Source organism: Metopolophium dirhodum, chromosome 1 (assembly GCF_019925205.1).
Source record: "Metopolophium dirhodum isolate CAU chromosome 1, ASM1992520v1, whole genome shotgun sequence".
NCBI lineage: Eukaryota > Metazoa > Arthropoda > Insecta > Hemiptera > Aphididae > Metopolophium > Metopolophium dirhodum.
In genome coordinates this window covers 65,214,087-65,241,630 of record NC_083560.1, presented here as the reverse complement: position 1 = coordinate 65,241,630, position 27,544 = coordinate 65,214,087, and the positions used below count along the sequence as shown (strand labels likewise).

The 27,544-nt window shown below is 31.6% G+C and overlaps 2 protein-coding genes across 2 annotated transcripts; one reads left to right on the top strand and one right to left on the bottom strand.

The window, feature by feature from the left end:
• Positions 1 to 10,159: 10,159 nt before the first annotated feature.
• LOC132934925 (uncharacterized) lies at positions 10,160 to 13,596 on the top strand. Its single transcript, XM_061001344.1, has 2 exons — positions 10,160 to 10,675; positions 12,196 to 13,596. Exons 1-2 carry the CDS (start codon positions 10,356 to 10,358, stop codon positions 13,130 to 13,132), a joined length of 1,257 nt encoding a protein of 418 aa, XP_060857327.1. The 5' UTR covers positions 10,160 to 10,355; the 3' UTR covers positions 13,133 to 13,596.
• Positions 10,688 to 14,029, bottom strand: LOC132934926 (uncharacterized). Its single transcript, XM_061001345.1, has 3 exons — positions 13,617 to 14,029; positions 11,752 to 11,911; positions 10,688 to 11,558 (listed from the first exon to the last, which is right to left on the bottom strand). The coding sequence occupies exons 1-3, from the start codon at positions 13,813 to 13,815 to the stop codon at positions 10,925 to 10,927; spliced, it is 993 nt and encodes a 330-aa protein (XP_060857328.1). The 5' UTR covers positions 13,816 to 14,029; the 3' UTR covers positions 10,688 to 10,924.
• Between the last annotated feature and the right edge of the window lie 13,515 nt (positions 14,030 to 27,544).

Here is a 27,544-nt window from a genome sequence, read left to right as displayed (position 1 = left end):
ATATATGGCGATGTAGGCGGTATACCTTAAACAAGTACTAAGTTAACACCTACTTTGTATTTTTCATATTTGGTATAGGTTCAACCTAACCTGCTATAGTGCTATCCATATTTATATATTATATATTTATATTAAAGGCATTTTCTTTACAATAAAATAAAATGTAAATTATATTTTATGTACCCACGTTTCTTGTTTTTTACGACCAGTTGATGAGCTATGGTTTAAGAATATGGTCAAGTGTGTGCACTGTGCGGTGTGTATCCAGAGGGGGTTAGGGGGTTATAACCCCCTCCCCCCCGAAAAAAATAACTGAAAACGTCACTGAGTGTGTGTATTGTATTGCATGTTATCATATTCATAAGTTATATGTTCATAGTTATAATCATAAGTCATAACTATTCGGATTATTTTAAATTTTAATCCTCTGCTATCAGGGGTGGACTGGATGTCAAGGAGCCCGGGAGGTTAATCAGCAATATTAGGGCGCGGGATTTAGCCTATATAACCTATACGGCTTATATATATATTTAGAGATATTATATATTTTAGATTATAAATATTTTTAGTCAATAGTTACATCTTACATCAATTCAACCTCTTTTACATTTTAATATTTCAAAAAATTATACAAATAAGAACAGTTTATTTAAAATACAAACTTAGCAGTGCTCTATATATTTACGTATATTATGACCTGTAGTTTTTATTTTGGTCTCATTTTTAATGTATACCTTATGGATGCGTATTATATGTGGAGACAATTAAAATCGACAAGGCAAATAAATCAACTGGCATACGGATGCTTTAAATGTAATTGTTATATTAATATAATATAGGCTTAAAAATAATGTGAAAACTGTATGGTTTTAATAAAAGGACGGGTTTCAATAGCCTCTATTGTCAATTCGAGGTTTGAGAATGGTAAATTTAGCAACATTATACTTTTAGAATCTGAGTGAAGCGAATAATACGTATTGGTTTACAAGATGTGTGAGAGTTTTTTTATTGTGTCTGTCGTGTTTTGTAAAAGAAAAAATACTTCAGTCTTCAACACAATTAGGGCGGTTTCTGGTAAAACATTTTATGTGGTAGGTAAAATTTGAAAAATTTAACAACAGGAAAACGAACATATTTACGAAACAATATTATAGTTTTCGACACAATTGTTTTTTTTTTTGAAATTCATAAAGAAAAAACCTTAATGGCCAGAAACAATATGCTATTCTTAACATGTTTTAATCACAATAACATTTACAAAGTATTTAAATTTATTTTAAGCTATTTATAGATATTTAAAATCATCGATTAGTTTTAATAGATTTATGCTAATAATTTGTTTCTCTGTCAAAATACTCTAAAATGTGATTTTATTTGATAATTATACGCGCCGAAGGGCATTGGTTAAAATAATACAGTACATAGTGATTACAGCTGTTACAGGTATGATACAGTTTTTTTTACATGATAAGAATATTATATTATAAGCTGAAATATGAATTGGCTAGACCAATATTGGTTAAGCCGGTACAACATTCTATTAAAAGCTGGTTATGACATTAGAAAGTGAGATGGATGGAAATAGAAAAAATGAGATTTGTGTCTTTGAGTGTAAGAAGTAGTAATGTGAAGTGATATCGGTATAGGGATATAAGTAATATTATTCTTAAAACAATTTAAAAATATCTATTCGACTTTAGTACAATTATGTTTTGTAATGAGTGATCAAAATTCAAATATTGAAGAAATTGGATTCGAAGAACTCTGAATACGATTTTTTCTGAATTAATTTCTGTTATTTTACTGTAGATACCTACTTAAAATTATCCCCCATAGGTTTATATTATTATTTTCTTTATACTATGAAATAAATTATAGGTTCCACAAATCTATTCACACACACTATACGGTAAGTCTAGTATTCACTAATGAGTTGTTGGTATGCTTATTTAAAATTTAGATGTAATAAGTAATTATTTTTTTTTTCGTAATAGTAAGTTCTACCTATCGAATTAAGAGAAAATATTGATGTATATTATTATGAAAAACATATCACTATTCTTCGCTAAGAAATCCGAATCGATTTTTCGTAGAGGTACCTACAATGTTTTATTTACTATTGTAACAATATTTATATACCTATTGATTTCACTGTATAGTTAGTACCTATGTACTATTTTAATATTTTGAATTATAAAATATAAATTAATTTAGATAAACTTGTTAGTATAGTGGCAAACTAGCTCATATAAACTTATCTACATTCCTTGTCACAAAAAAAAAAGGGTAATCAGTCTCGAGCGAGCATTCAAATGCTTGTTTGTCCCGCAGATTTTACTTGATTTTTAACAGGTCACTTTATATTAATATACTTTACACTGACTTACTCAATGACGTTGTACACACTAATTAAACTTAGTTAAATAAACCTACTATTTAGATGATATAATACAGCATTACAGCGAAACACCGTGGTATAAATTCCCCGTTTCTTTCTTTATTTAGTTTCAACAGAATGATTACCTGCGAACAATCCACCTCGTATGTTGAAAAAAAAAACACCCATAAAACCGAATCACTAAGGGTCTCTCCGATATCGTAAATAGAGCGTACAGATTATATGGCTGGTGCAGGGTGGAATTTAGAGAGAAAAAGTGGTGCACGCTGTGTAAAAGACACTTATATATCCTTTTCCTAAACAAACATGAAAAATAGGTACCTAAATCCATTGAACTTGTCTTTATTGCTTTACTATATATTATAAACTGTTTAATCCCAGAATTGTATTTATTTTTTTTCTCTCTCAATCTCCAATATGAAAATATTCCGGCCAATATATACGTATACAGTTTATTCTACCGCCGTCAATAAAATTCGAACAAATATTCCACCATAAAATGTGATAAAACTTCATGTGGTAGTTTTATTCTTGTAGCCTGATATAAATAAACTGCACATTTTTATTGAATATATTATTTACGATTTATTTCATTTTCAAGGAAATTCTCCGGTTTTTGAGCAATTGCCATAAACAACGTTTCATGAGCGGATTAAAGTACAATGCAAAAACAGTTTTTAGTACACAAGCAACCCCTCAATAAATGCATTATTATCCAAAATTCCAACAAAAAAAACATTAATAACGTTTAAACCGAAAAAAAAATATTTTACAATTGTAAAAAGGTATAAGGACTCTCGTTTTCCGCCTTACGGACAGAGCTGAAAAATTCCTATACATTTAACTGCTCAAGAATTTTGTCTGTGTCAAAGGAAACATGCTTACAAAGTTACGAAATAACAATGCGTTTTGGATAACCTTACTGCTACGAATAGGTACTTGATAATAGATTATCAATAACTGATTCCAATTTACTTCACATTGCAAATAATTTGCTTTATTTTTTTATGTTGGTACTTACAAGTACATATCACATATCCACATATATGTCATATTATTAATCATTACCATCATAGGTATAGCTAAACTTCAAAAGCACCTTCAAATAACAAATTATTATTGCTTTCGCAAAAAGTAAATAGGTTCATTTAGCTGTTGAACATACAATATTATTATAGTAAATTAATATTGTAATGAAGACAATAATATTATTCTAAACTTTTTTAAATTGAAAAGTGTACTAGTAATCTGTTGTATACTGGGATTTTATTTTAAATAGAAAATAAACGTATTTGCATTCCGCGATTTAGTATATTTTCAGTAATTTAATTTAATAATAATTAAACATACAACTAAAAATTAAATAATGGTTGGAAATTAATTATTAAAAAACATATATTTAGCTATACATCAGAAAAATAAAAACGCTAATAAATTCTTCGATTTCATTTATGTGTGTTAATAGCATTAGCAATGCTGACCACATATTATGTCTCATTAGACCACATATTAGTTTTTAATTTTATATCTTTTTCATGTCAGGATCACGCGTGTGCCGCGTACATTTACGTTCTCAAAAGGACGCTACATTTGTGATCAGGTGAATTCAGTTTGTCGCTTATTTTAATATAAGGCCATAAAAATAAGATTATTATCTACACCCCACATCCTCAATTAGCCTTTTATTGATATTTCATTTTCAAAACGAGCTATTTAGTGAGCATTGTAAAGTTTACTTTAACAAGTCTTTAACCATTATATTATTATACCATTGTGTTCTTTCTTTTAAATAATATAAATACATTTATAGCATATAGGCCATTAGGCCAATTCTCTACAATATTGAAACCGACCACACAAATAGAATTCATTTGAATTTTGAACCCTAACGCGTATTATATTAATATGCTGTACGTTCTGACAGCTGTAAATGAGGGCTAGTCGTGTAAAGTGTCATTTTATAAGAAAGAAACTACAATAATAATTGGACACATCTGAGCGATTAGCTGTTGGAGATATTTTGTGAAAAATATTATTTGTTCTGTATATAATAGGTTTACAATACTATATATATATATACATATATGTACATATGTACATATATACATATATATACATATGTACATATGTACACATTACTACATTATTTAGTATGGCAAACGCGCAGATACGAATTCTACGAACCACTTTTTGACGATATTATTTTGAAAGAAACTCACCAGAAAACACGTATGACCCACACGATTGTGATACGCATTAGCATTTAGGATGCAAAATAAATTTCGTTGTCGGGGAGGATTATTATACTTTTTCGTCCGATACGTCCGCGGCACTCGCGACAATCATCGCCGTGGAATATTATTATTCGTTGCTAAGACGTTATTTTTATTTTCCCGGCACAATTTAGTACCACGGCACGCACCCTTTCGAGGAAACCCATAACGGTACCTATATTAAAGTACAATACCTGCGAGCTTTTCGGAGCTCTCGGAAATGGGAGCTTTTAGAATTATATCAAATTTAATGTGTAGTATTTTCCGAGAAATCAAAGCATAGGTACACGCCATTGTGCAAGAATCACTTAAGACTTAAAGGTAATGAACTATTTCTGTTCGAAACGATTTATATAATTATGCACAAATTATACCATTAAAATACACGACCGGGTGCTGAAAGTCGCACGTACGACGCACACAATATGTCACTCGTTCGGTTATCACTTATTCGAGCTTCGAGTATTTCATTTATATTTATGACACTCAACACCTAATACTATAGACTTACCTACATAATATAAGTGTGATTTCGAGTCTAGCACCCATCCCTTTTTTGTTCTTAAATAAGATACCTAGATAATTAATCAACGATACCTAGTAATAATATGTAGGTCGTATTAAGTACGCAATACGCGTGCGCGTACTGTACATATAATATTTTTACAACAAATAAGTTGTTAAGTTGTCGTCATAAGTTATAATATTTTAAAATAACGCGATTGCGCGCATTCTCAGCGTGGTAAAAATGTAAAATGAGTTAGATACAACTCTATATTTTTTATTGAACCTATAAGTACCTACATTATTTATACCAATTTTGTCTAACGGGCGTACAATTTGGCAAATAAACATATTTATTTTCATCACTTTCAAAGTCTTAAATTGTCATAATATAGTAATACAATATACATTATACACACAAATCACCATGGCATTTTTGAATGTTATATAAAAAAAAACATTTAACGACTTTTAAACAATTAGGCGGGGATATACCAATACTTTATATAATTCAAATATCATACCTATACTGTTTCAATTAAAATAAAACTAATGTAGTCTAGTAATACGATCATCGTACGACAACGTTTGATGACGTATAAAAACGTATTGTATATTAACAATAGTTATGATAGATAATTGTATAGTATCATATTGATTAGTTCACCGTGTATTATGCACTTATGTGCGTTTATAAGAAGCGTATTTTATATTCACCGCCGGCAACGACTGCGGTTGTGGTATATAACGGACGGACATTAAGCTCGAACTGTTTTTACCGCCACCCGCGGGCGCGATTCGGAGCGGCTAAAAAGAGTTATGGCAGCTCGATAAAACGCCGTCGGGAGGCGCAAAAACATTTTATATGAATCATTTTATACCGAATATTAATTACCTATGCTCGACTTTATCACGGACGCGTCCTACCTATTTCAAGATGTATAGTATTACACTCGACATCTCGTTTATGTGTATATTCATGGTAACCCTCTACAATATTGTAGTAGTCTATCCTGTTAGGGCTGGTGGGCGGTTCACCGCGGTAATGGTAAGCGGAGCTGGTGACGGTGAGGTGGGTGAGAAAATTTATTAAATTATATAGGTAGGTAGAATAGCTGCAGTTTCGAGGCTACAGGCTCCGGTTCATTCTATAGTCTGTATAATTATAGTATTATAATATTATATACGATTACACGACATTGGTATTTGTTTAATAAAATATTTAACCGCTTTAAATTCCTAATTTATAACTATGCATTTAATTTATAGGTTTAATTTCATATTTAATAAAAAAATAAATCTAGTTGATAAAATATCTAAAATATACATATATTATCTAACCTATATAGGTACCTATTAAAATATCAGTCAAATACAATTTAATATGCGGTAATTCTCTTTTTATTCAAGGTTTTTATTCGAATCTTGTCTGTTTGTCCGCGCGATTTCTCGTCAACGGCTAATTTTAAATTCTTAAAACTAATTTTAGCACTTTTTTATTAATTGTTTCCAAAACATATAAATAATATTATTGATACTAAATAAAAAATACATTGATTCATATATTATATTTACACATTAATATTGTACGAAATAATGTATATTACATATTATATATATATATATATATATATATATATATTAATATGTTATGTATAGGCATACCAGTTAGTGTGTACACCTTTATACCTTTTTGTTTTACGCATTGTATACTCTCAAGTAAGAGTCTGAAAACAGTACAATTTCGTGATTGAACAGCTTTCAAATAAATTTAAGTCCTTATTGTCGTCTTTGTAAAAAGTCGTTCAAAATTTGAAATGAATCATTTGTACAGGCCTCGTTGTTTAATTCCATACAATAACGTAATAGGTAGCGTACTCCATTGAGGATAAACACGTCGGGCAAGGAATATTTTATTCCAACTTGTCTGCATAATGTTTTTTACGCTAAAGTACATTTTAACTTCGAGAACAATGATGCGATTTTAATTCAAATAAGTGTATTTGTTAGCATAAAAGGCACCTATATAGACATTTACAACGTTTTATTTGAGCCTTCAAAGGGAGTGAAATGCATTAAAAAAATAAAAATAAAAAAACCACAATAGGAATGTACACTTTAAGTATTACTGGTCCCATTTTAAAAGCATATTGTTAAATGTGTTGATCCCCTTTAGAAGGTCCGCCGAGGGTTTGACACATTGTGCCGCCCACATCCACCCCATTTTTCGCCAATGGGAGATAGTTTATTTCAAACAACGAGAATTTTAAATGATTCATAATAAAAACATTCCTTTGTCCTCTGCACACTTCGCTGAAATAATCGTAATTTGGCTTTACAATTCTCTAGATAGGTACGCGCTTTTTGCCAACGCGCTCGTATACTCATTGGAATTTGGAGATGAAAAATTACAATATTGTTTAAACAGTTATTCGGTTTCTCATAACTTAAAACCTATACAGTATCTATCTTATTTTCGGTAAACGTTTTATTTATAATCAAGCATTTAAGTGTATAAATTCAAATATGGTGATCTCTCACCCCATAAATGATTTACCTATGTTTAGGTACTACATTTTATTATTTTTATTATTATTATTTTTTTTTTATTATTATTATTATTTTAAACAAATTGCGTCCCAAATACTGAATTGTGCAGTTCCTCGGTTATTTTCAGGTTATACTATAATAAAATAAAATCAATAAAAATATTTGTTATACTAGTTATATCAAGGTTTTAGTTGTTATCTACATAGATAATAATATTTATATTAATTATTTAACTTTGTTTGTTTACTAGTCTAGCGAGGGATCTATCTACAAACGTATTATACTGATACTCCATACACGTTAGCGTACTTAGGTACTATAAAATAATATCATACAACCACATTTGCAGATAGCAATAATTAATTATTTTTTCCGAAAGATAAAATTAATGTTTTTCAGTTATATACGTATATACGAATACTTAAATATAGTAGTAACGTGTATCATCAACCATTGTTCACATTAATAAATCTCACAAACTATTGATGGCCTATTATGAATCATCAAAAATAGATTTAAGACAACTACAACAGTAAAAAAAAATCGTAATCGTTTATCGTTATACAATACATTATGTGACTGAAAGAAGAATTTCAATACACGTATAAACAAACAAATCGCGCAAAACGTATTCAACGATTTCTTGAAGGGTAAATGGATAAGTTTTACTCGAGTCGTTCGTATTGCCGTAGATGAAAAACACAATCCTCTTATCCAAACACACGTGGACGTGGCACCTATAAGTGTATAGCTGCTATAGGTGTACATGCACACCTAAATTTTAAATTATGCTATTCGCTATTGTTTTACGTTTACCGCACAACGCCCCAAGTATACCTATACTTCAAATAAAACAGCTTATAAACAAATAATTATTGATCGTGATAGCACTCCGGTGCAGGTTATACGTTCGTATTGTACAAATGTACATCACAATATGTTTAGGTAATATACGTTTAGGTATTATAATATATGCAAACCGTCAACTTGAATAGCAAAACCCTCCGTTATAATATTATGTTTACTTAATTGTTGCGAATTTAACGAAATAAAAGTATTTTGTGTGTGTGTAGGTATACCGTGTTGTACATACAACGGGATGATATTCGTCAACAAAGGTGCGTATTTTGCACGGTTCGTATAATTTTATAATAGATTTAATATTTATACGTTATGTATAAAGGGTTTATCTTAAATATATGCAAATCAAACCTAACCGGTCCATAACCCTATAAGTGGCCACCTTTGTCAACACATATTATTATATCTTTTGGATGATACGTATGCAATATACATAATATAATATTACAATAACAATATGTATGATAATGATGAAAACATATAATAATAATATTGCGCGTACGTCCGTACGACATTCGTACCTCTCTATTATAATATCATTGTGTGCGCGTGATGTAAATAACAACAAACGAACAAAACGCGATTGTCCCGCGACGCGTAGGTACACGGTGTATATACGTACAATATCATTGCAATAGAACGAATTAATAACTATAATGATATAAAACAGTAAGTACGTTTTGTTATAAAGTTTTACACACTGCGCATTGTAATTTGTAGCATAATATACTACATTATTGTGTATAAGTACGCGTAACAAGTATAACAACACATCCAGCGTGGGGGTTTTACTGTTGCAGTACCTATACGTGGCTATAAAATGTGCCACGATGTGAACGACAACTTTTGCGACAGACAATTGTTACACAATATAATATATGCTACATAATTGTAATTATTGAAATATTATTGTGTAGGTAAGTTATCGGCATCGCCGAACCGTGCGATAGCGGTCGTTAAAACAATTAATAGTCTCAGTCTTCATCGCACTTCACACACTTTTTGTCTGTCCTAATAACGTCCGTTCTCCTCGTAGGTATATGCTTTGCATGTACAAGTACAAACATAACAATGATATTATTATAATAATAATATATATACAATCTATACATATGTACCGTCCCCGTTCACGGAATATTTTATTTTTGGACTTAAAATGTTTTGCAGTCACACCCGCGTGTGTTGTCTCCGTCTTACAAATGTACAACGTAGAACAAACTGTTTTACGAGGGCCAATTTTACTCCCTCTGTATTCATAGTAAAATTATCGTCATATAAGAATAACTTAATCTTTGGCGTGGAGTTTTTATTATGTGGATAACATAAATACATATTTTAAAGATATCAGTTTGAGAACAATAGGTTTTTTTTGTATTTTTTCATTTAATTATTAAAAATTATTGGTTAGTGCTATCAAAAAAATTAAAACGCTACGACACAAATAAAGTTCTTCCCTATGCGTTGTGGAATTTTGATATTCCTACTATAAATAGAAAAGGAGTAAAATTGTCCCGCGCAAAACAGTTTTTTCTATGTTAAGGTACGGTTTCCCTTGCGCGATCGCGAACGCAAACCGCGAACGCGAACTGCGAACGCGAACTACGAAATAAGATCGCGTTCGCGTCATGTTGGTTTGCTCTAGACGATTCTACGTTGCGACCCAAAGATTTATAATTTATATTTTAACAGTCGTCCGTCAGTCGAACTCGATATTTTGAAGTGCTAAGTTCACGGTGCACGAGTACTGTTCGTTTTTAAAAATTATTATAATGGATACAGTCGATAAAGAAATCTTAAAAATTCTTTTGCTAGAAGAAGAAGAAGATGATGAGATCTTACGGTATTTGTCGGAAGAAAAAAGAAAGCCGCATGATCCATTATTTACAAAGAGGAGTACCGAAGGTTATCATGAAATACTTATCAACGGCCATCTGAAAAATAATGAAATTAAGTTTAGAGAATTTTTTAGATTAAACCGTAATCAGTTCGATTTTATTTTGAATCTAATAAGAGATGATTTAACATTAAATCCAACATTTTTTATAAGGAAACCCATATCACCAGAAGAAAAATTGGCGGTTACATTGAGGTAAGTACAATTTTTCAAATAGGTACAGATAAAGTAAAATGAAATAAGAACTCAGATTTATAAATTTATTTGTGGAATACTGTTGTTTTATTTTAATATACAATTTGTATCAAAGTTAATAATAAATCAATTTTTTATTGATCAAAATAAATAAAAATAGTTACCTTATCATATATTTCATTGACTTATGAACAATTAATTAAAAAAAAAATCAAAATACCTTATAAGATAATATTTTAAAATATATTGTTAAATTTCTTGAGAATTGGTGTTCCATTCATTGTTCATATTTTGAACTGACTGGAAAGGCGTAAATGTAGTTGGATTTTCTGGTCCGAACTGTTGTTGAATATTTGAATATAATGGTGAATCTAGTGAAGGTGGACTATAACTGTATGGAGTAAAGTTGTTAGAATATGGGGAACTACTAGTAGAATTATTTGACTGTAATGATACTCTGCGATTGCCAGGTATGATGTGGACGTTATGTGCATGATTATTTGCAGCTTGAAGTTCCAAGTCAGTCACAATTGTCAACATTTTCAATTTCGCCTGTGAAATTAAGTGTGGTGGCAACTTTTTGACAGATAGAGTTAAACTTTTGAAAAAATGATCAACATCATCGTACTCATCCGTATTTTTTTTAGCAATTAGTTGTGTCATCAGCTCTGTTCTTTCTTTGGATCTTTTTTCTAATAATTCAGTGACATTTAAATTTTTTCTTTTATTAGTCGATTTTTGTGCTTTTGAAGTCGACGGAGATTGAGGACATTGCGTTACTGGTAATGACTGCAGTATAATATCATCTTGTGTGATATTTATTTCCTCTTCGTCTGAGCCAGAATCTTCATTATTATCAGTATCATATATATTTGATGTTGTGCTGTTAAAATGAATAATAAATATTAATAATTTGTTATTATAGCCAAATTAAAATTAACTACAATTAATAAATAATATGTATCAAAAAATTAAAAAAAAAAAATTTTTGAAAAAAGTTAATAGTTTGGGAAATAAATAATAATTAGTGTTGCGCTTGAAATCAATCACTCTATCATATGTAATAAGGTACTTACTTTCTTTCTTGTGGTATTGTATCCAAAAAACTTAAAAATGGTGCTAAATGCCATTTTGAGGGTTTTGAAGAGGCACTTGCTCCAGTATTCATTATTCTTGCCCGTTTATTTTTTAAATAGGCATCTTTAATATTCTTGTACCTTCTCTTGCAGTCTTCATCTAGTACAAATAAATATTCGTAATCGATTTCGAACAAGAGTTATTAAAATACTGATTAATAATAAAAACATAATTAATAAAAAACAATCGTGTTATTTTTATATAAAAATTTATATATATATTTTTAATATTTTATATAATTTAAATATAAATAAAATAAAGAAGTAAATAAAAAAATAAATAAATAAATAAATAAAAAATAAAATTGTATTATTAGTGTATTTTGATTCAAATAAATAAATAAATAATGACATGCATATAATATATATTATTTTTTTTTTTAGATTTTTAGCTTCTGGAGAAACGTACCGTTCTTTATCTTTTGCTTTCCGGATATCACACAGCTATATTAGTATTATAATACAAAATACCTTAAAATCTATGAAAAAGCATCTGTTGACACATTTTATACCTAATCCGAGTAAATTAAATATGAAAGAAAAAGCTCGAGAGTTTTGGACAAGATGGAATTTTCCAAATTGTATTGGCGCAATCGATGGTAAACATATTCGAATGAAGTGCCCAAAAAATACCGGTTCTTTATATTTTAACTATAAAGAACATTTTTCACTCGTCTTATTAGCATTGGTAGATGCGAATTGTAAATTTTTAGTCATTGATGTTGGATCCTATGGTAAAGAAGGAGACAGTGGCATATTTGGAAAATCAAAAATGGGCCAACAAATTTATTCTGGCAATTTTAATTTCCCAAGTGACGAAAAACTACCAGGCTTTGATAATTCTACACCGTTTGTTATTGTTGGCGATGAAGCATTCAGACTTCACAGACATATAATGAAACCGTACTCTAGATCTACGGCTAAACAAGATAGAGCAAAAACTATTTTTAATTACAGGTTGAGTCGTTGTCGTAGGGTGACGGAAAATGCATTTGGCTTATTAGCACAAGTTTTCAGAGTATTTCATACTGCAATAGCAATTGATGTAGAAGTATGCGACGATTTAGTTATTGTCGCATGTTGTTTGCACAATATGCTGAGAGATGCGTTTTTAGAAAAAGGTAATAAAATTTACTATGAATATGACGAAGGACAAAGTATTGAGATGGGCACTTTATGTAGTAGAGGTGGCTTTGCGAGTGCAGATGGTTTTGATGTTAGAGAAAAATTTAAACAATTTTTTATTCAAGAAGGTGCAGTCTCGTGGCAAAATCACCAAATTTCAAGAATATCATCTACCAATACTTCGACCAATACTTAGTGTGTGTTTTTTTTTAAATAAATAAATAATTAGTTTTAACAATGTTTAATATAAGTAACCGTCTCACACAAAAATGCTTACATTTTTAAAATTATTTTACTATTTTAATATTTTAAAAATAATTCATAATTCATTATAATGTATATCACGGAGATTAAAATTAGTTTTGATATTATAATATACACGATAAAAATAAATGTCCAGAAATTATAATTTATTTTTAGCTTGTTGCTTGTTGTATAGATGTACCTACACGTGCTTTCATCACTTCTAAAATACTCAATCATAAATAGACAGTGTCATGGTCTTATCTTGAAAATAATCATTTATTTTAAACTTAAATAGTTAAATTATCTGTTGTACACTTGTTATAATCGTAATATTATAATAATATATTATAATTTCAATGTAAAAACAAAGTTATTTATATTCCTACAAATTTAATACTTTTTACAAACAATATTTATAATAATATTTTGCTTACCACTTCGTCCAACGTTGCAACTTATATCTTTCCAAATTGCATCCCGTATGTTCAAATCTTTATAATCTTTGCTTTGGGGATTATAAATTGGGGGGTGTTTAGCTACAGATTCAACCAATATCTCGTCTTGCTCCTTAGTAAATTTTACCATTGAAGAACTCATGTTTTGAACGACCGATGTCAACGAGTGTTCAATCATAAATGAGTTGCATATTATTAATATTAAATAATATCATCAAAACAACACATCGATCGCGGTGCGAACGCGATTTGTCTGCTCGGAGACCAGTCAGTTCGCGTTCGCGCCGCGAACAAATTTAGATCGCCGACCGCGATCGCGCAGGGGAAACCAACGCTATTAATTTACATTGTATCAGCAGTCGCGCGATCGGGACGCGCGATCTTAGAACGCAGATCGCGTTCGCGATCGCGCAAGGGAAACCGTACCTTTATACGTTTGTAACGGAGACAACACGATGCGGGTGTGACATCCTCGGAAATGATATATTATTATAATAGAAATATTGTGTTTGTCGGAAGACCTCATCATTTCTTCAATTCTATTCTCTTCTACGGCTCTGGACACCACGTCCTGCAGCCGTCGACATTTTGGTATTTTGATGGAATTTTAATTTCTCTTGTCGATCTAATCATAGGCCATACTGCCATAGCATATATTATTATTGTTGTCGTTTTACGCAGTATATATTTTATTATTTATATGCTGCAGACTATATTATATTGGTAATGTACAGTGCACGTCAAGCCTTAAGGAATGTTAATGGCCGATGTCAAAGATACACTATAACTAGTTGTATAGTATATATTATTATGTGTATTGTTTAACTTTAATTTAGAGCCATGTTGGTCATTACTCATTAGCAACAACTATAATATTATAATAAACTTAAAAACGATATAGTTTTGAAATAAATAAACTATTAAATTATACCAGTGGTTACACACATATTTATATTTCTGATTGGCAAGTTACTTGATTAGTTTTAACAGGTATCGAGTCACAAGATACTGTAACTCGGAAGTGTTTATATAACTGTGAATACAGTAGGTACCTGTTAGTAATTAAGAAAGCTATATTTAATTATTTTTGTATAATAAGTATACTACACGAAAATGACACAATTTAATAATTATTTGTATTTGGATTTCGGAGTCAATGAGAAAAATGTATACCTATCGGCCATTACACTACAGTAGTACAGTATGCAAGTTATAACTGAAATTCAAAAGTATTAATATTGAAATCTGTTAAAACGTTCCTTACAAAATATTAAAAAATTGAAAATATAAAAACTTTACTAATATGACATATGGTGTAAAAGAGCATATTGCATAAATAAAATACATAAAAACCAAATGGCAAACTATAATATGTACAATTATTTTAACATGAAATTTGGATACCATCTGTAAGGATGGTCACAGTCCACAGAGTATCTATTATACACCAATATCAGTAATTCTTTATAATATAAAATGATCGAATTTTGCAACGTTGAAAGAAAAATACTTTTAAAAAAAATGTGGTCAATCGTTAAACTAAAAATGCGTAGCTCCCGCTAATGACCGTGTCCAATCTCATTTAACCGAATGATATATATCGGTTGTATGCAGAGATACAGAAAAGACCCATTTTTAAAACCAGCAGGGCGCTGGAAAATCTACAAATCATGTTTTATACATTATACATTTATACGTGCAGTATATATGTAGATAACGTTTGACAGCCGTGTATTAAATTATTTTTCAGTAAAAGAAACGCAGTTTCCGGACGCACGACTTAAGTCCGAACGTGTTCGATATAATGATTCGCAAGCCGCGCTGGCCATTTCCATTTATGTTTATCGTGTCACCGAAAGAACTAACTATAACAATGGGGACAAAGACGATCGATTTATCATCGTTTCCCTGGTCTTAGGAGGTCTTAGGATCTCTTTTAAATTGTTTACCATGTTATATGTATACATATATATATTATGTTAGATACGAGTAGTTCGTGAGTAAAAGGTGCAGAGCCCTGTACGCCACATGTGACACCACATCATGGACTCGGGACGTCTTGCTGCTTCGATATAGCCGCCAAACAAAATATAATATATATATAGTTTTATTTTTCTCAAAATGTGTATTGTACACAGCCACACTGCGGGAACACTATCGTATTATTTTAACTGTTTCACATGGAACGCGAATTGTGTATATACGTATTGTATTATACACACATACAATAAAATAATAATAATATAGTGTCCGAGTTGTCCGACCTTTTCTGTAGAGCACAATAACATGGTGTATAGTAATATATACGCCCTACATTGCCCATGTATATACTACAGGTATATATAGGTGTATCTAAACGTATTATATTATAAAATGCACCAGAACGCATTTTATTCTATATATCGCCAGCAATTTCGAATACATTAATAATATTGTCAAACATATTATTATTATTATTTTACATCCCTTTCTAAGGGCGCGTCGTATTCGTATTGTGTATTATTCGTGTGTCTCTTTGTCGCAGCACATCCATTGTCCCGTGTGTATGTTATTTTGTTTCCCGTCGTTTAGCACTTTTCTTGGATTTCACGCCTGACCGTAACACCGCATCGCGACGTACCTAAGCCCTGAAATACCTATAAAATAAACGTCATACCGTTCTACCTCCTTTTATTCATACGCCTCTATTACCAGTGTACAATACAAATATATGATGACTTCCACATCGACGTCTGTTCTATACATAATATACAATTTATAGTATATAATATTATTATTCTGTATGTACGCTGTCCATATATACATTTATGTATAGTCTATAATATAGTGTTTAGACTAATATGTACAGTGCGATGGGGCCGAAGGCTGTTTCTTGGGGCCAGTGCCTCGAACAAAATCGGCGGGTGAGTCTGGACTGGTCCGATGCGTAGATCATTAATTTACAGTTTGAGGTAATAAACCAATTAGATATAACTAATAAAAATGTATTACATTTGAATATTTAACTTACAGTACAACCTATTCAAGTGTCGGTTAGGTAGTCGGTTACTACCTACCTAAGTACTTTTAGCCGAGGCCCATGTATAGGTAGCATATTTTGGTATAACAAATAGTGAGTTATACTTTTGACTTCTAATTCTAGCCCATTTAGGTAACTGCCTATATGTATTATTTAGTAACTATTATTATATACATATAATGATATAACCTATTTAGTTCACATTTGGTACATTCGGTTATGTGGCTTAACACTTTTGGTAGTAATGTTGAATTTTTTTTAAGTATGTTAGGATTTTATATCATTTCCGCTAGCGGAGTGTTAAAACAAGGAAAGGAAAATAATTATAATAATAATAATAATTTATAATTTGTACTTTTGGGAATTCTTTACCTATATAACCAATTTGTTTTTATCAGCATAAGAGCATGCATTATTGTTATAAGAATAGATAGATGTCCATATATAGTATAAAAAAAGGTTATTTTTATTATTGTGTAGCATCTTCTGACTATGAAAACCCATTGAAACGAATTCCGAACAATATCATACTAATTAGTAATTCATATATAACAAAATATGTTATAATATATTATATACCTATTATTATACATATTCTAATATAAAACTAAAACTAGTAGGAAATAGGTAGTCATTTGTTATACTACTTAATATAATATGCTTTAAGCTCCGATAAAAATTGTAATTGAAATAATTGAGTTAAGTATTATTAATTTAAATAGTTCATTATCTAGAATATTAAGAAAAATATTATACAGGTAATGTTATAACTTATAAGTGAACAGAATAAAAACAAAAACATACTGCAGGTACAAAATTAATATTTCCATTTCGGTTAGGTTATATCATAATATTTTTATATTATTACTTATTTGTTCGTACATTATACACAATACTAAAACATTATTGAAATCGGATGATTTCATCGCGGTAGAATTAATTAATGTAAACACGAATTGTATTAATACCTACATAATAATATTATAATGTATTGTCGTCATTCATCTGGACGATTCGATTATACATTTACACCGTTCGGTGCGCTGGTTTTATAATACTTATGTACGCATTCGACATTTCTAAAACGCTCCCTCCGATCAAACAATCGAACGCGATTACATTTTAATAATATTACTACACTCTCGTGCTGTAAACACCCAGACGTTAGCAGACGTAATTAACGGGTCGATAAAAGAATCGCCCGAGTGTAAACGCGCGCGTATCACTCTCGGTGTAAGTACCCATCGTCATAATAATAATAATAATAATAATAATAATAATATATTATAGCGGATTGTCGCACCCGAAGGGTGCGTTTTGTCCCCATCGTCGCAAGTCTGATTCGTCGCCCGATGCGGAATATTTACCATACGTAACACGTCGTATTGTTATTATTTTATACAAATTTATAACCATCTCTTTATGTGTACAATTTACAGTACATAAAATTATATTTCATATATTATATTATTATACGCGATACGTCAATATACCGTACAGTACAATAATAATACAACACAACTTAGGTGCAGTCATATTGTATTATTATTAGTGTTATTTTTTATTTATAGACTGCATACGCGTCACGGGTTCATTTAAAAAAATTAACCAATATGTAGGCAGGCCAGGATTAAGTGGGGGGGAGGGGGTCAAATCCGGGGCCCACAAGACGTAGAGCGCCCCCAATTATTGTAGTATCTCTTTAGTAACTCTTAGTAAACGTTTAAGTTATCCTTGATTGTTTGGTTATTATAGGATTCTGTTGGGGGACCATCAAAATGTTATGTTCATTAATGTACCTAAGAGGTTTATCTAAAGCATGCAGGAGTATGCAAAATCAAAAAATACAATGAAAATTTATGTAAACCTCATTTAATTCACTTTCAAAAATAATAAATTGAATTATATACATTTTTTATCTGTTGGCCAGATAAAGTTCGCCCGCGCTACCACGGGCCGCACCATTTGGTCACCCTTGCCCTAGACCATAAACACAGCCTACACCTGTGTATTTTGCATTTTCACTCTATGGATTGTGAAGCGAGGCTATACAGTTATCGTATATGTGTCAATAAGTAAGTCACAGAGTACAAAACAGTACATAAGTTATCAATGAATGTATTTTAGTAGGAATAATAACAAACATCAAGTGAAAAACAATTTTCATAAGATATGTAAATTAAAAACTGAATAGTGAACCTTTTGCATAATACAGTAGAACGATGTTAACTCGAACTCCTTTAACTCGAAATCGTCTATACCTCGAACCTTTCCCCCGGTCGGCGGTCCCTAGAATTGCCTATAGTTGTATTACCCTTGGATGACTCGAACTTTCTGACCGGGCTTTTCAACTTCGAGTTTACCACGTTCGACTGTATTAACTACAATATTTATGTATTACTATAATCACACGTATATTTTCACGGAGAAATCCATACCTAATGAATAATAATATTATAACGCACATCATTGCATATGATTACTTCATCGAAACTTCCGGTTGCCCCGACATATAGCGATAGAGAACAGTTTGTAGAACTAGAACACCTTTTTATGCTAAGCCCTAGCTTTTTTTTATTTTTGTAAAGACTTGTCCCTCCCCCGCGCTGTTCAAAAATATTAAATTTTCCTGGGTTGAAAAAACTGCATTCTAGATTCACCGAAATACCGTATAACCGGCAATTCCGCGTTGATACCAGTATTAAAATTTCAAATGTCGCCAGCCTTTTTACAAAGTGTGCAGTATATATATACCTACATTATAATATTAAAATATTGTAATGCGGTGATTTTCCCACCCTATTTCCGTAGATATACTGTTTTGTATTATAATATATATATATACGGACACCGACTGCAGTATTCGTCCGCATACTTACATACAACATAAATACATACATACATATACATACATTAAGTACATACATACATATACATACATTAAGTACGTACATACATATTACATACATACATACACACATATATATATATATATATAGTTTTAATTCGCACACGGCTCATTGACGCCGGTGAAAATGATTTGTAATTGATCGTTATCGCCGCCGCCACTCGACACGCACAATACGCGCGCATTTGTAACATATGTTTTGACCCCTAAGCTTCCGCCCCTTGTGTTCTGTACGGTGTTTACACGTGATTTTTTCTTTCTATTTTTTTAAATCCCATTCAATACGACTTTTTTTTTTTATTTCGAGTGGATCACTGCGTGTTGTGTCGCAGGACTTATGTTTGCACGTATGTGTGTGTGTGTGTGTGTGAGTGTGCAGTGTCGCAATACAAATACACACACACACACACACACATATCGTCGTTCTGTTTGCAACAATGGTTCGGTAACAACTATACGTAATAATATGTGCGCCGTACACGTATAATTAAGCAGATGTTTTATGTACATAATATATTATTTGATGGCATCGCACTGTCCTTCTCTGCTCACTGGCGCGCGCGCGTCCGTGTGTGTTTGTGTCATCTCTCTCTCTCGCTCTCTCGCTCTAAGTACGTTATTTAGTATTGTGCTCGCATCTATGTGTGTGTTATTTCAACAATATCCCCGTGCACGTGTGAATGCGTAACGACAATATATGCATCATACGAGTCGAAATCGCACAGTGCCCCGAGAAACGCGCGTATACCCATATATATATATATATATGTATGTATGTATATTGTATTATATATATATGTAATGCGCGTTTAACTTTTGTCGTCCGTCGGAATCTCGAAAAATTAACCAACCATTAAAGTGTATACTATACTATTATAATATAATGCTAAACGCCGTTATTGTTGCCCCGCCGCTACACGCGTTATATATTTATATTATATAGACGTACGCCTGGTACCTAGCTAGATCCGCACAACGTCTCCGCGGAGTCGATTCCGTTATTGACTGACGCGCCAGTGCCCGATCGATATTTTAGTAATCCGCAAGTCGCGGGCGGCAGAGAAACCGTGCATCATACGCGAGGAAAACGTTTTAAATTATAATGACAAAATTATCATTTATCATCATATTAAAAATTTTTTTATAATTATATTAATGATATAACTAATTAAGTAGGTACTTGCGACGTGCGCCACGTGCGTACAAAACGTGTAATTGCGTTTATAAGACGAACATTATTAAAAATATTGAAGAAAGTAACAAAAATAATTTTTTAATATTTAAACCGCTCGAAGGCTTTTTATTATAACGATCAATGATTTTTAACAATATACATTTCAAAGGTGTGCATAAATATTAAATATTAATGAATAAATGCTTTGGTAAATATGTACAAAAACTACCTAATTCGAACATTGTGGCTATAACATGTTTTACAATAAGCTTAAAATAATGTATTTTTCTACAGTTAAGTTCACAGGTCTACACTGCTCTTTATATAGTAATGTGCATTATATGCTAGTATGTATAATTTACCGGCTCTATATAGAATGTAGAGATATCTACAACTTTTATAATATATAATAGTATATTGTTGATTTGTTCGAAGATCACCGTTTCATGTTCGTTTTTAAGTAACGCAGGCTCCATTCGGACATAACCTTCTGCAGTTGTGGGTTCAAGTGTTCAACCCACTGAGCTGGAACGGCCACGAGGGATCGCCGCAAACCAGCGGTGACGAAATCCGTATCTATTATATCTATTTGAAATCACTCGCCGTTTAAAATATATAATATATTCACGATAAGTCGGTTAAAATTGATTTGGTTGGGGAGACGACTTGATCACTATGTATAATATAGGGGATTAAAACGAAACATTCCGCCCCGCAGCGTCTACTCTTTTCTTTTTTTGTATTTATATAAAATAATAAACACAAAACACCCTCGGCGTATGATATAGCTTTTGGCGTGCATTACACTTTCTGATACGTTTACACCACACACATCATAATATACGTCCGCTTGCCTACCTACGTGTTTTTTTTATCGCGCACCGCACACACATTATATATCACAGAGCGCGTTGTTTAAATACGCACAAAGAGAATAATATATAAATGACTATATTATGAAAAATATCCGCTTTTAATAACAATAATAATATGTGCGTACACGCGTATTGTAGAGTAGGTACCTACCGTGTCTGTATAGTGCTGTTTACGATAAACGCACGTGTGTTAGTGCCACTAGTGCGGCAGAAAAGAGAAAACGAAAGAAAAGATTAATTATTTTAATAATATTATTTCTACTTACTAAGTCGAGCGTTTTTTTACACCGTGTGGTCTATATTATGGTGTACGGCTCAATCGCCGCCGACACGACTATACAAAACCGTATAGGTATTCCTACACGCGTAAATGTTTTATACATAAATATAATGTTTAATTAAATATATTATATCGGCACACGCGTATAAAACAATATTATTATGTTGAACCGTTGGCCGTGATTATGATTTATGATGTTTCATATAACAAATAGGAACTAGGTAAGGGACCGATATAGGATGAAATCATCGACTTTATGATAATAGCATTACACAAACACATCGTAGACAACTGAGCTGTGTTTTGAATTCAAAATTCAACTTAGCTAACTTTTTAAATTCTGTTTATACTCTATAGTCTATGGGACTATAGACTATAGGAGCTGACAAGATGTAGTTTTGAGGAATATTCTCAGAATATAAATTGTAAAACCTATATACTCCACAAAAATGAAACAATTCCGGTATGAAAGGCGTAATTAATTTAAGAATTTTAGTATATTTTATATATTATATCATTTCAAGTAATAGCGTTACACAACTTACCCGTATGCTTATAGTTCAAAAAATTCAATATAAATAGTAGTTTATTTGTAGATTTAATGTTAAACAACCATTATAGCCCATATAAGTACAACAGACTACAGACCGCATTATTTTATTATACAAATCCATGAATAATCCGTGACATAGGTAATTTAAATTATAATATACCGATATGTATACTGTATAACTACATCAGTAACTAGAAGTATACATCAATAATATTATCATCACATATGATAGTAATAAGTAATAACTGATAACTAATAATAATATAGTTGATATTAAACGGACAAACTGTGTGCACTACCCGATAGTATAACCACTTGTCACTTGCAGGACTTGGTCGATGAAACAATAAAAAAAAAAACGAACACTACGCAATTGATATGATAATAATTAACAATTATTAATATACCTTAGTATAATGCTGCATGGGTTTGCATATATGTTTAAAATTGAAATGGTAACTGAGATATAGTCCATAGGAATCCTTGTAGGTGAAAATTAAAAACAGAGGTTTCTCAATTCCCTGCGTAGGTACCAAGTGTAACGAAATTCTATTGAACAGCTGGTATCCAATAATAATGTTACCAATAATAATGGTTACAATAATAATAATGGTATATTGTTATATTATGTTTTGCGTCAAAAAAGCATACGCCCAAAATCATTTTCTTTATGTTATCTATTGAGTAATCTTAGAGTAAGATGATCACATATCGATTTGTCCCCAAACAAATATATATTCATTTTAATTTTTTTTTTTAATTTTTAAAGTCGAATATAAAGTTAAATAATAATAAAATATAATATGTCAAACCCTCAACAATATTTTCCTCGACAATTTTTGTAATAGATAATTTTACTCTAAGATTACTCAAAAAATTATTAAAAAACGATTTTACGGACTGCGTTTTATCTGTGGCGCACTTAGGTTTGAGAGAAAACAAATATTGCGCTGACATCCTATCAAAATAATTGTTCTGTATCACGCCCGATATTCGTTAAACAAATAATACTAAATAATGTTATTAAATTATTTTTTACAGTTCTAACCGTCAATGTTTGTTCAACTTTTGGTGTTATACAACTTACATACCCATCACACTTCGCGAACACGCAAAGTATTATATTTTACAGACAAAACCTCAAACAGACATTATATTAATTTTGGTTGTAAGCGAACAGGCGAACACAAACCGTGCATCGCCGTCTAGTAATAATTACCTATAGCTTATCAGTCACTCAAAACAGTAATATCAGCTCAAAATATGTTGAGTGTTCAAAGTTTTGTGTGTACGAGGGAAACGAATTGCGGATCCTTCGACATCTGTTCGGAATTATTGAATATATTATATTATAATATAATATTATTATGTTTTCTCCTTTCCTTTCCGCGTAATATGGGTTTCGAGCCGTTATAAAATATTATATTGCACACAATATCCGTATTATCATCATGTTGGTATATTTTGATAATATAATAGGAGCCGCGAGTATAATAACGACATAATATCATATTATATTATACCTGTATTATACAGGCACACGCGCAGTCTACAGCCGTGTAGGTAGAGTTTATAATATTACAATGTATAATATAATAATATAATAGTAATGTGGTGCGATGAAACTGTTGGGCCGAGACAACGAGACGTTATTATACACACGACAGTGGTTTCAATTAAACGTACGATTATATTATTTAGACATAATAATAATGTACACCCGTATATTATTATTACGAGTGATGAATCGCAATGCAATTTCATTCTAAATGAATAATGACGGAGTGTTTTATTATATTATTTACAATAAACCGGCAGCGGTAGGTATATACGCACGCGGTATATTATAATATTATAATGTATACTGAACAGTATAATAATGACGTATAGTCTTGTTCCGACTTGAAACAATCGCGGGTTTACGACGAAGTCGAGACAATACCCCGTGGTTTTGTGCAAAATCATAATCGTTTTAAGAGAAGTTTCCGGCGAGAATAAAAAATAATAATAATAATAAATAATTAATATCGAACAATGAACAAAATATTAGTGAATCGATCGGCATCGGTTTATTTTGTTTTGTCTACCAGTCTTATTGACAATAAATTTGATGCACTGTACCGCGTAAGTATAGCTATATAGGTCAGTTGCAGTTGGCGGGGCAACTCGCGATATTTCAACCAATACGCGCGTGTGTGGTTACCCGAAGCAACCGCGGTAATGCGATTGCACCGAGAGCATAAATAATAATAATTGTCAACGATGATATTATATATTATTGTGTTAAAAAATGATAGTACTTCATTAGTAAATACTAATTACAATAATATGTGTCGCAGTTGCACACGTTGTAAGTGGAAAACGGTATACAGGCATAACAATGATAATCGACGTGACGGTGACTATTATAATAATAATGATATAATTGTGTGCCAAAGCGTTCGAGGGCGGATCACAATACTATTAAATTATAATATAATTTGATAATATAATTATACACCCATTGCCCAGTGGCTTGATGAAGCACGGTGGTTGCATTCGGTCACGAAACGTGTTCTCATGGCAAGCACCGGCCGGTGTCACTTACAGTTCCCGGATGGATGACCGCCGGGGTTTTTAGTGACAAATCCTTGCCACACACACACACACACACACACACATGCGTGTACCAATCGATATGTGTGGTCCCCCTACAAACAGTTAATGGCCATAGTTGTCGGGCTTAAGATCAACAAAAAAAATAAAAATTATACCATGATATTATATTTATTTCTCGAGAAAACATTTGAAATTAACCATAATATTAGAACCGAGAACAAGTAGGTACCGTATTATAACCATTATAATAATATGATCTATAGAAATGCCTACACCGAATTCCGAACTGTTATTTATGTAGGGTATTATTCTGCAGACGACCTGTGGCAGCCAGCAAACAATCAATTTGTGACACTTCTACAAATTCACACGTGCACCATGGTGGGTGCGATTAAGATCTAAAGCAGAGTAGACATCCGCTCTATTGTGTTGTCTGTGTCGTTCCGTTTTTGATATAATTTATTATTTTATATTGTAGGACCAAAAGTATGTTTTTAAATACCTGGAAACGAACAAATATAGTGTTCTAAAATGTTGAGATTAAAAAAAGGACAGGTCGTTCATGACAAAAAAAAAATTTTCAGATGCTGCACCTACATAATACTACATTTTATATTATACATATAACAAACACATTATATTCACTACTTATACATCATCCGGTTCCGAAAAACTCAATATTTTTTTTCTGGATTCCGATTTCACTACCTATTTGCACGGTTTGATTAATATCAACAAAGTATAGTGTACGTAAGGTCAATATAAAACGTCCAAGTAATAAATTATAATGCGACGTTGCGGAAGTACTGGGAAGGCATTCCCGCGGCGTCGTCGTCGGTACAAAAATGAAAAAAAAGCAATAAATTATAATAAATGGTTTTGTATCGCTGATGATCTTTAATTATTTGATAATATTTATCTTGCCGTACTTGTCAATTGCAGTGCAGTTTTATTCGTTTTACTGATAATATAACGATTGGAAAGCTCGGCAACTATGGACATCAGCTATTTTAGGGGTTTATTATTGGTATAGGGTTGGTACGGTTGGTTGACAACACGTGTATGTGTGGCGAGGTTTTTGCCACTATGGACCCGAGTGGTCACCCATCGGGGAACTAGTGGCAGCGGCCGTTGCTTACTCTCAATCACGATTGATTTCAGCCGCGCCGAGCCACCATCTATCTTATGTACATGTCCGAAAACATTGTTTCTATTATTAGGCGGCAACGGAGCGTCAACGAAATATTTACAACGAGACATGTGTACACGGTGTACTCGAATTAACATAAAGTATGTATACATTTAGTTCTTCGACAAACACGATATTAAAAAAACAAAATTCATATAAAAAACTACTATTTTCGGCTATAAAAATATTTGTTTTCCGACGGTCACATCATCCTATCATACTATAATCATGTATTGATTATTCATGTTAATTTAGTATGTAATCAGGTTGCCATTATAATTATATTATAATATGTTGTGTGATATCAATTGCATACCTATCTTACAAGTGACAAAATATTATGTTATACCTAATAGGAGCTTATTTATATATTGACTTATTAAATATTGTTAAAAACCAATTGAGTTATTTCCCGCAATATCTATACTGGCATTCAATTCTACAACAACAACATAACAAATAAAATGTGTCGCTATGATCTTTAGGACATTTTATCATTTTGTTATTATTTACATCATTGTTATTATTTACATTGGTTAAATTCATATGCGTTTCCCTCGCCGGTATGAACTCAATCAATGTAAACTAAAAACGCGTACGACACGCGTCCATTTGAAACGGGCCTAGGTGCAATTATTAACTATTCTAAATAATATTTGATTATTATTTCCATTTATTTGAAAGTCTCAAAACGGTACATAAAAAATATAAATAGTAAGTGCACCGGACAATAGACGGTCACCCGCGCGGTGGCGAAGCGATAAGCCGATGACAAACATAGTATCTTTACTCATATTATTTATATATGGGCAGAGAATTTCACTGTGGAATCGCAAATTGTATATTATATTTTTGGGAGAAGGTGAGAGCGGAGAGTCCAGGTGTCTTGCTAAAGAAATTCTGCTTGTAATGTTAGTCAGCCGCCTTAAATTGGTCTTATAAAAAAACTCAAATGTTGCATATTATAATTATAGCTAGATGTCCATGAATAACGTCGGGTTATTTTGCAGGGTTATTCTCATCGGTTTTTTCGGTAACCCCGCATATCTGGATGTTTTTCTCTAAACTCTAAATTGTTTTGATTTATCTAGGAAGTGCCGGAATCACAAATAGTGATTTTAATATTCACTCGAAATTAACCGAGGCCTATATTATGTTTTAGATTATATATAGACCGCAATTCACAGTAATATTATGTAAACCGACCAGATAAAACCGCACAGTCCACGATCGATAGCGTATGTTTAATTTTAAACGAACATTCGCCAGTCAACGCTAAAATTAAACACATTGTTTTTTAATGGGATCATT

Excerpts from the sequence above, each read along its gene's own strand:
- LOC132934925 (XM_061001344.1), top strand. The coding sequence starts at position 10,356 with ATGGATACAGTCGATAAAGAAATCTTAAAAATTCTTTTGCTAGAAGAA. Across the intron at positions 10,676-12,195 it reads AAATTGGCGGTTACATTGAG|ATTTTTAGCTTCTGGAGAAA; the intron begins GTAAGTACAATT and ends TTTTTTTTTTAG.
- LOC132934926 (XM_061001345.1), bottom strand. The coding sequence starts at position 13,815 with ATGATTGAACACTCGTTGACATCGGTCGTTCAAAACATGAGTTCTTCA. Across the intron at positions 11,912-13,616 it reads TTGCAACGTTGGACGAAGTG|ATGAAGACTGCAAGAGAAGG; the intron begins GTAAGCAAAATA and ends TATTTGTACTAG. Across the intron at positions 11,559-11,751 it reads ACAATACCACAAGAAAGAAA|CACAACATCAAATATATATG; the intron begins GTAAGTACCTTA and ends TCATTTTAACAG.